This window comes from Mustela nigripes, chromosome 6 (genome assembly GCF_022355385.1).
Source record: "Mustela nigripes isolate SB6536 chromosome 6, MUSNIG.SB6536, whole genome shotgun sequence".
NCBI classification, from domain to species: Eukaryota; Metazoa; Chordata; class Mammalia; order Carnivora; family Mustelidae; genus Mustela; species Mustela nigripes.
In genome coordinates, this window is record NC_081562.1 from 125632494 (window position 1) to 125643240 (window position 10747).

At 48.1% G+C, this 10747-nt stretch overlaps 1 protein-coding gene across 15 annotated transcripts in view; it reads right to left on the bottom strand.

Moving 5' to 3' along the window:
• Positions 1-10747, bottom strand: part of KIAA1217 (KIAA1217 ortholog) — a 463282-nt gene that overhangs the window by 44974 nt on the left and 407561 nt on the right. For 11 of the 15 annotated variants that reach the window (XM_059404172.1, XM_059404173.1, XM_059404166.1 and 8 more), the window contains 2 exons: positions 1031-1135; positions 464-513 (listed from right to left, as the gene is read on the bottom strand). In XM_059404172.1, the coding sequence (XP_059260155.1) occupies positions 464-513; positions 1031-1135 (155 nt within the window). The remainder of the gene's footprint in view (positions 1-463; positions 514-1030; positions 1136-10747) is intronic. The other 4 variants (XM_059404168.1, XM_059404176.1, XM_059404167.1 and 1 more) reach the window with 1 other exon arrangement.

Sequence of the window (10747 nt, forward strand, 5' to 3'; positions counted from 1 at the left end):
TCGAGGCCAGATCTGTCGGTTAAATATTCACCCTGCACTCCGTCTTACCACTCGTAATTCCTGGTTCTGGATCTGTTTTCCCCATAGGCTTAGGAATTCTAGGCGGGCAGCCCTGTCTCAAGGATGCCCACTGTCCTTGCCCAGTGCCAGGCACACCTATTTGTCGGATGCGGGACCATATAGTTGAATAAATGAAAGAAGAGTGAATGGACAAAGAAAAACAGAATGGAGAGGACCAAAGGGCTCAGGCCACGCCCTCCCCCCGAATTAATTAGTGACTACTCTGGAATTTCAGCATTAAGCTGGGAAGGGGGTGTTGGTGGTGGTTGGGGTTGGGGGGGGGGGCGTTATCCAGAAAGCCTCTGAAATCCAACCAATTATGCGACGTAGAGAAATGTTAAATGCTCCGAAACCAGCCAAAGCGAATCCAAGGCAGCCCACCGAGGCTCGGAAAAACACTTACCTGCGCTCTCCGTGTGGCTCTTATTGGCTGTGGTTTTCATCATTTTCTCACTGAATAAAAGAAAAAGAGAGTCAGCTACACAGTTTCCAAAATTCTTTTTTTTTTTTTTTTTGGCCCCTTCCATTCACTATTCTAAGCGATTAGCAGCAGCTCGTGATGGTATCAAGCAATGAGGGTATTTGAGCGTCAGCATCACCACCGGCCAGAATGGAAGAGGCTTCCCAGGTGTGGACTTGCCACTGCGGGTGGAATGCAGCCGAGCAGCACTCATGACTTTCAGATGAGGCGGACGTGGAGACGAGTGGATGGCGCTCGCGGGCACGGGCGCCGTGGTCCGTGAAGCCACATGCACTGGGAAGCCCATTTACCCTTCTTGGGCCAAAGTGTTACCTTCGACCAAGAATTACCAGAAGGAAAACAAACAAACACACCATGATTCATAGAGATGGGAATATTTTCAGCCTTGAGATGATTACAAGGAAAACGGATTTGAATGAATGGATTATCATAATGATTAAAGAGAAACAGATCGAATTATTTTTCATTGGTTTGCTTTCTTCTTTTTACCTAGACGCATCTTTGCTATTACTTGTAATGGGCCCTTTAAAAAGCGCCGACTGAACAAGGCCAGTTAAACTGGCAATCTGTTTCTCCATGGCTTGCATCCTCTCTCTGTAAAACAAGAGAATCGTTGGTTAAAGCTATTATTGACTTTCAGACTGGTTTGTCTAGGTGAATGATCCGCGGAGGGTTATAAAATGGACCACCCAGGAGGCTGCCAAAGTTCATCGCATCCTGGCCCCGGGGATGTGAACAGCCTACAAATCCTTGCTGGGTTCAAGATTCAATGATCAGAGTTTAATATTAACCCACTGAGCTCACTGGAAAAAAAAAAAAAAAAAAAAAAACCACAACAACAACAAAAAAACACAACACCAGACAGAGGAGCTAGCCCAGGCCTCCTGGAAAACAGAAAAGTGCTTCCTTCTGAAAGGACTCTGTCCGCCGTGTTTTTGTGAATTTCGGCCCTGCTGTTGCAAATTGATCGCTGACACCGGCCATGTCCTAGGCTAGCTGGGGCCCGGTGGCACAGACTTGCAAGCTGTCCTCATGGGCTGGAAGGCTGTCACCGAGGTTTTGGTGTCAATGATGGAGACGCTGGCTGAGTGTGGAGTACAAATTGTACAGCCCAAGAGCGACACAAATGGATGTCTCCGAAGGAAAAACAGGACTGGAATTACTGTCTGACTTGGGGGAAGGGGCTGCCGAGTCTAATGTCATAGGAACCTTAATCTGGGGGCTTTCACAGGATCCAGCAGGAAGACAAATATCCCTGACAACTTGACCATCCGAAGACACAAGTGAAAAATCCCCCCATGAGGAACCGTGCACAGACACTGCCTCCCTCTGTTTGGGGCTCTTTGAGGTCACGGCACCGTCCGTCTGGCCTTTCACACAGGCTCCCCTCTCCGAGCCCTGGCCAATGGCAGTTTCGCAGAACGATGACTGTTATTTCCAGCACATGATAAAAACACCACCACGACAGAGTGGGCATGGTGGGCAGCAATGGCTGTCACTGCCAGTGAAACGCAATGACACTTACGTGGTAGTTTCAAACAAGACAAGGGAGACAGCGGAGAACAGTCTGAGTAGTGGGGGTACCTTGTCCGCCAACGTATACCCTCAGCAGGTGTCCCAGCGGGGGATGGCTCGAGACAAAGACGTGACCCCGCTCTCCACCACGGTTCCTCACCCCACAGGCCCCCGGTAGTGTTAGCCCTGGGGATTCCCGTACTACAAACAGCATATTCAGACATTGTAGCTTTTAAGCACAAGCTGACTTCTTTATCTGGTATTGCATGGAAAAAAACATGGCGGCCTGTTCTTGTGCTAGAGAACAAACAGCTGGTTGAGCTGGACTAATCGAGAGATGACGTATCTGTATCTCCAACTTCGCAAAGGTAATTCTGTCTGTATAAAAACCTCTGGCCTTGCTTTTTGTCTTGGGAGTACAACCCGTAGCGCCATATGAAACACTGAGCTTAACTGCACAATTATGACTTTGACTTCACAGTCGCATGTGTTTTCTTTAGGTTAAAATGGATGGTTCTGACACAATCCCGAGTTTCTCGGATGGAAGTCACGCAATCTGAATAGTCACTGGTTGTGAACACAGTAAGGAAAAGTATCCAGCCGACGTGCTAAATAGTATGATCTCTTTGTTCTACTGCAAGAAACTATGGTAGAGAGAAAAAATTGCAAATAGAGTGGAAGTTCCTGGAGTGACTTTCCAGTTGCTTCCAGGCAGAGTAGTGAAGGCTGAACTGAGTGGCATAGCGTTTTGAGTCTTACCTGTGTTTTTGGCCTCCTCTCTGCCATTAGACAGTGCATGTCGCAAACAGAGAACTCAGTAAGAAATTCTAATCAAGAAATCAGGTTAGTGAACCTCTAATGGCAATCCCAAGTTTATCAAACCCAAGTGGCCAAGGAAAGTGGTGGTTGGTCATGCTGCCTGCTGAGTGGGAGAAAAAGACTTAGACAAATGGGCTCTTGGGAAATGAATGATGTCCAGGAGATCTGCCGAGCAGCAGAAGAAAGTCATCCCGGGCCCCCATTCTTCCCACAGTAATGCTGGAGTCAAGCTCATGACCTCGAGTAGAGGGGCACTCAGAGCTCCTTGAGATGGTACTAGTTCATGGCTCTTACTCAATCCTAGGCACGTGCAGAAGATCCCTCCCGGCCACCCCGCCTTCCTTCCTTGAGTGACACCTCATTTTTAGAGTCTAGGCAGCCTTGGTTAGGAAATGGCTTAAAGGAGCCTGTGAAGCTGGAGCGTGGGATAGGAAGGCACGGTGATAACCTAACCAGACAGGCGACAGCGATGGTGAGAACCAGCTATGTCTACGACTATAAAGCATTAAGTGAGAATCTGACAAGAGGAAATGGTGGAAGGGATTCCAACACTGGCTCTACGCGCAACCCCGAACAGGGCCCTTTCTGATCACTCTCTGGTCACCAGCTTTCACTACCCCGTTTAACAAGGGAGGGCAGCAGCATCAAATCCAAGCAAAGCGCCCGAATCATTCAGAGTCAGAACACTGCTCTTCAACTGATTCATCCCCATGGGTCCTCTCCACACAGGCATCTGAAGGGCTTCGTACATGCCTTTATTGGCTTTTTCCTTGGCTCAGTGGGTACTCAGCTGCTCACTGGGCTTCCCTGCATGGTGGTTTTAGGATGCAGAGAAAGACAATACCCAAATCTCACTCCACTCTTCCTTCCTCATCAGACATTATGTTGACATCATCCCCCAACTGCCTGGGATAGAAGTTTTGGATGCTCTGGAGCAAAGCTCTATTCTCGGCTCTATACATACACATTTGGTTCTCCCTTTCTCTCTCTGAGGACGGCTGTCAAAGCTCTCTGCATGGCCTCCTCTAGGCTATGTCACTGGTGGGGCCACCAGGAAGGAGACATGATCTGTCAGAGCCCTGAGAATAGAGAATACTTGAGCCTGACGGCCAAGGTCAGGAGACAACTCTCTCCCATTGTCCAGGAAACAGCGTGGCGTGCACGTGACCAACCCATGTGATCGTACCCACGTGTTCCACTGCCTCGACCAAAACTGCTTTACAAAAATACAATTCTTTTGACACATGGTAATGAGAAAACTTTTTCCCCTCCTATTTAATCATCAAAGTGTTTCTGGTTTCAGGATTCATTTGAGGGAGATTATCTGATTTATAAATTCATAAATAAGATTGTCTTTCCATTTCATGGTTGGTAATCTGGAAACAATTTTATGGTTTAACTAAATTACAGCGACTGGAAACTTATGCAGCCTTCTCCCATGATGAAATGTTATGAAGTATGTTTTAATGCGAAAAGGAGAAAAGAGAAACGCAGCGGAAGACGAGAAATTAAATACGACCCTGTCATTTTGTTGCAGTGGCAATTCTGTACGATAACCATCAGAATATTAAAGACATTTCAGCCAATGCTTGCCAATATTCCTTGGCTTAAGGTATTACAGGACTGGTATAATTACTGTTGAAAAGATGGTTTAAAAGTGATTTCATAAACCTTTTTGTATCATTCCATAAGCCATATTTATGTGATTAGTATGTATGGTTAACTAGTCATTTAGGGCCGTTAAGTCAGCCTGGATGAATGCATCTTCCTGGGGCCCAAGCATAATATTAATAAAAAAATTCAAGTCCAATCCAGGGAAAGTGCTGATCCCAGTATTTAAACTCCCTCTGCTACAACCAGCTTCCCTTGAAAGCCCACGTCCGCCTCCGATGAGGCAAAGCCCAGACTGTGCGTGGTCTGCTCTCTGCCTTCCGAGGGCAGGGAAGGAAAGAGTCTGATTTGGGGGGAAGACGTTTAGCCAGTAACTCCACTTATCCAACTTTTGGATTCAAGTTTTCACCTTCAGCCTTTTTTTGACCCGGGACTGGCCTCTGTGCTGACCCAGGCCTCATTAAACCTGAATTAAGTCCTTACTGTCTTATCTCTAGGTAAATGAATGACTATTAAAAAAACAAGTCTGTGCCGTAACAACTAGGAGACTGGTAATTTTATAAGGAATCCCTAAAGGTATGTTTTTAGCCATCCAGGAGGAGTGTCGGGGAGCTGAGGGAAAACAGCTGGCTGAGCTGATGGGACCAACCCCGGTGGAGGGTCGTTCACCTCCCGAGTCAGTTACCAACGCTGAGCCCACTGGCTCAGGAGAGTCAGTAACAGCCATGATTGGGGGGTAGGGGGCTGGCCTTCTGGGAGTGCTTCCCCCTGGAGTAGGGGGCCCATCAATTCATTTCCAGTTCCTGTATTTTGTGACTATTTTTACTATCTGTTCCTGATCATTCCTTGTGCTCTCCATCTCCCCACAAAAAAGTCATGAACAGCAGACAAGCCATCAGCAAACGTTTTCAAGCACGTTAATCTGTGCTAGGCACAAAAGAAGCTGGTGTGAACGAGACAGTGAATAAAGCATCATCATTCCTTCCTCAGAGTCACTTTTTTGTTTGTTTGTTTGTTTCTGGGAGAAAATCTAAGTGAACTAAAATCCTTTAATCTTGGCAGTGCCAAAGGCATTTTCCAGAACGAGATAGCGAACAGGCTTAAAGCTGGGCTATGCTCTTGTTTGCTCATGCCCTGATTCTCTGGTATGAAGGGGGGAAAAAAAACCCAAAGTAATTAAAGTCACTGTTTTCAGAAGAGTTCAACAGAACACTGGAATTCGAATGATCTGAATTTGTGGTAAAGCTTCAAATAGGACTCCGAGCAGGGAACTTTCTATTTCTGCCCGAAGTTAACCTATTGGTGAAAGAATTCTATAACTAAAAACATTCCTCTGAAAACGCCCCATCAATCTAACTGCTCACTGAAACTTCTAGATTTCTTGAGGAGACACTGTGGGCGTGGCCAGTGCCATGGGGCTGCCGTGTTCCGTATGCATTAAGGTTGTCCCCCAACCACTGCATGCAACCATGTCTGGCACTTTCTTGTGTTCTCAGTCCTTGGGCGAAAGCCAGAAACAGACGGTCACGAAGAAATGGTGTTGATAACATTGACCTTAAAGGCTGCTATCTCTCCCCTGATCCTCTGCCCGTGGAGAAGGAAGACTGGGTATGCTCCATGTTTCCTCTTACTGCTTCAGTCCATTGTTCTGGCCAGCTGTTCAACATCTGCTACGCTTCTGAATTCTGACTTCCTCACCTGTAAATGCCCTACCAGCATCTCGGACATTCCCACGTCCTTGGAAGACTTCAGCACAGGAAGCTGGCCTCCCCCTGTCCCATTCCAATTCATTATCTCTTAGAGCGTCAACGTCTACTCAGGTAACCCTTTCACAAGTTGGCCATTCCAAGACGCTTGACTCTTCTTCAGACATACTCTGACTTTCGGTTCTTACTTGGTTTGGTTTTACTGTCTAGATCTGGAAAGTCCAGCTTTTCCCCAACTCAACAAAGAAATAATGACCAAAGCGAATAGTGTTCATCTGGAATGCTCTGCCTTTGACTGATGGCCACGAAGATATGCACATCTAATGACGCCTGTAAAGAAACAGTCAAAAAATGGAGCCCCATTTATAAAGATCTGGGGGGGGGGGAGAAGCTATTTCTAATCTTTCTTTATAAACTCACTGAGGCACTAAGAAAATGAAAGCTCATGATGAGATGTGAAGAGAATGCTGTGTTCCTTGGAATAAATAGTTTTTCGCATATTAGCTTGTAACTGGTGCTATTTACCCGAAAGGACTCAAGTGACATTTGATTGCCAATAACTTCCGTGACTGCTACTGAGTGTGAGCCCTATGACAGGTGCTGGGGGAAAATGCTACTGGTCTTTCTTGCTGATCCCAGACTTTGGATGACCCAACGGGGGTGGGGCAGGGGTGGGCATAGCTGGCTGGGATCTAGGTCCGTGTGCTCCTAGCGGTCAGGTGCCCCCGGAGGACGGACACAGACAGTGTCAGCTGGGGAAGAGCAACACCTCCTATTAGGAGACACGTGAATGAAGCCCAAAAGAATAGGATTTAGCAGAAGGAAAAGAGAGAAGAACAGCACACTAGGGGAGTCCTGGGGCAAGGGCAGTGGAATTAGACTAAGAACATTCAATGGAAGCAACAATTCTGGAGCAGGCATTAATTTAGATTTGTTCTCTGGCTCCAGAGGCGGGCGGGGACAGGGTAGGGACACCAGGTCGGAGGCCACCCTTGCAGACGGGTGGCAGCTGGCGCCACCAGTGTGGTAGCAGGAAGCTCGAGGAAGAGGGCTGGAGTAAGGGACAGCCTTCTCTGGTTATCCAAATGGGGAGTGGGAGAGAGACCAATCAAGAGGACGCCAAGGCCTCTGACCCAAGTACGGGATGAATGAAGCGGTCACGCCTGAGTTGCACAACTGAGACGGGACAGCCTCTCTGGACACACAGAGCCCGAGCTGACCTGCAGCTGCCCACCGGGGGGACAAAGCTGCACTCCCATGTCACAACACGAACATCTCCGAGTCTCCACTTCCTCAACCGTCCAACTAGGATAACAACAGCCTTCCCTGTCCCCCTGGGCTGTCCTCTCTCATGAGGGCGAGGGAGAAAGCGCACAGGCAAATACGTTATCGCCTGCGGGACACGAGGGATGCACGAGGCTTCCTTTCCTCCCCTGGACTTCATCCATCCCACAAACCTTGTTCCGACATCGACTGTGTGCCAGGCACAGACCTAGGAGCTGTGGATGCAGCGGCGAATCAAGCAAAGGGCTTGCTCTCATGGAGCTTATGAGGGGAGGGTACAACAAACTAAGGAAGGATAGAAAAACATATATGTAAGCATATAAACATAGGTGTATACTCTTGTGTAGAAACAGGTATTTTATTGAATTATACTATTGTGTGTGTGTGTGTGTGTGTGTAGATGGCCAATAAAGGTCTCACTGAGCTGACGGCGTTGAGTAAATGCCTGACGTCGGTGAGGAGCCAATAACCACGCATGGGCAGAAGGAGGCACGAGGCAGAGGGAGAGCATGTGCAAAGTCCCGGAGGTAGGCAAGGCCCAACACATTCAAACACAGGAAGCCAGGGAACCAGGAGCTCGTGACCCGTTACGTAAAAGGCTGAATGAACTTTCAGCGCACAGAGGAGATGGGGCCTGCAAAGCCTGGCACCCCTTGTGAAACAGAGGTGCCCATTTCCTTATGCCCAACCCTCCAAGAGCATACCATGTCTGAAATGCGGCCAGACTTAGGATTCTAGAATTACAGAATTTTCTGGTTGGAAGGAACTTAGTTAGGTCCCACCGTTTCTCTTCCCTTCTGGTTTAGTGATCTTGACAAGCCAAAAAAAAAAGGGGGGGGAGGGGCAAGGTGGGCCCTGCAGGTCACGCTAAGCTCAGCCACACCCAGCTCCGCGCTCCCATGAGCCCGATCACCCGAGAGCGTTCTGCCCAGCACAGCAAAAACGCCAGGAAGTTCTCCAGGTAGCCTTTAACCTGATTCACAACTTGCTTTCCGGGCAGACTGTACTGGCTGGAACCAGAATACAGCCCACATCAGGCGTGAGGACACAGTCGCTCAGATCCAAAGGGCCAGATCCAGTGGCCCTACGGAACAGAGCCACCCACTGCTCTGACAGAACCTTCCAGGTCACTTCCCAGGGTATGCCCATGTCATTCAAGCACCATCGAGAAGTCATACTACCATCCCCCTATTACCGCGAAGGGCAGGGAGGCTTAGCCAGGCAGGGGCCTTCCCAAGGACAGTGACTCACCACCTGGGGTGAGGCGCTTCATTTCCCTGGAGGTGAGAACCTTCGCTCCCCAGGATGAGCCTACACCCTGGCTTGTGAAATCACCTACTTGGCATTTTCTTTCTCCTCCCTGAGGGTAGGTAATGTTTCATCTTCATGCTTTTGGAAATGACATTGCAGATTTTGCACAGGTACAAACCGGTACGAAGAGCCGTTCGTTCGTGTTCCAACTGCCTGACCGGGGCCTGCCACCGATCTTCCAACAAGAGATGGTGTCAGAGGTGATGGAGAGATGGGTCTCTTGAGGGGTCCTACAGGAGCTGTGGAAATACGCTCTCTGGGGACGCCTGGGTGGCTCAGTTGGTTAAGCAGCTGCCTTCGGCTCAGGTCATGATCCCGGCGTCCTGGGGGATCGAGTCCCACATCGGGCTCCTTGCTCGGCAGGGAGCCTGCTTCTCCCTCTGTCTCTGCCTGCCATTCTGTCTGCCTGTGCTCGCTCGCTCTCCTGCTCTCTCTGATAAATAAATAAAATCTTTAAAAAAAAAAAAAAAGAAAGAAATACGCTCTCTGCTTCCTCCTGCTTTTGATGTAGAAAACCTTAGGGTGAACTCAAAAGACAGACTCAGGAGATAGAAGGGAGGCGTTTCCTAGAGCTGGCCTCCCTAATGTCTTTTTGCATTTCGTCCTTCTTAGATGTCTGTGTTTACTGGAGGAGCGAGGGACATACTGTTTTTATTACAAAGACAAAAAAAAAATATTGACACAGTTTGACAGTAACGACATCATTTGGCTGGAAGAGCTCCAGACGCCAGGCTCTGTGGGAAATCTCTTGTCTGATTCTCCTGTAAAGTCAGCGAGGAGCAGAGTGGCCTCTCAGATCCTGGGTCATGTCTGAAGATGGTCGGGGAGGGGGAGGAGGGGTTTACTCCTCATACCAGCTGGCCCTACACGAGTGTGGTGGCCAATCCTGACTTCTGTAGACCCGCCATTTTTGAACGTTTGAATTAATGCTTAGACCTGGCGAAATTTTTGACACTTCACTCGTGAAAAATAAAACTCCCAAAACTCAAGAAAAGCCAAGTGTAAAATCTCCGCGATCTCCTCCAGACGGATGGGCCACCAGTCACAAGAGAGGCTCAAATATGGCCTGGACATCACGAGGACCCGGGATTACCCAGTTCCTGGGCCATCGGGGAACTGGGAGATACCCCATCTTCAGGCCGGATGGGAACCACACTGACTCCACACTGAGCGGCTCCTGCCATAGAACCCATCCCTAAACGTGTATTCTTCTTCTCTTTGAAGAAGGCAAGGGAAGGGGATTATCTGAATCGCACAGCATTTAGGTCACTCTGGCTTTGCTTCTGGTTTTGGGTCTAAGCCACCGGACTGACAGCACCTCGTGACTATTCAAAGGAGATACGGGGTGCATTTTAATGTCATCTAATTAGTGACAGAGGATGGCTTTCCCTTTTGAGAAACTGGTTTGCTTAAGGTAACACAGACCTTGAAGCTTTCATTCCGCCGGTAGTTCTGCTAGAACATCCCTGTGTAAGAGCAGAACTGGCTTCACGAATTAGTCCGATGGTTAAGCATCATGTTTACCAGTCAGCTCTCGCCTGAATCCGGCAGCCTAAGGAGCGACAAGCAAATATTACTTAACCATGACGTTATATTCCTGTGCAGGAAGTAATAATTTGATGGACTGACACCGATTTGGCTTCCGAGACCAGCAGAACAGCATGCGCAGGTGTTATTTGTCTGGAACCATAAAGCAGAAATAACAGCAAATTTGAGAGAGAGATCAGTCCGTCTTTCCAAATGACATCTTTTCATTTCATTGTGTATATCCCTTGAATCGCAGTCCATTCCGACATCCTCACGAAAGCTCCCAGACCAGCGCAAGTTCGGGAAAGGGCTCTTTTTTTTTTTTTTTTTTTTTTTTTTTTTTTAATTTTAAGTAATTTCTTTTTTTTTTTTTTTTTTTTTTTTGTTTTTTTGCAAGACCTCCCCCTGTTTACTCGCGGCTTTTAAGGAGAAA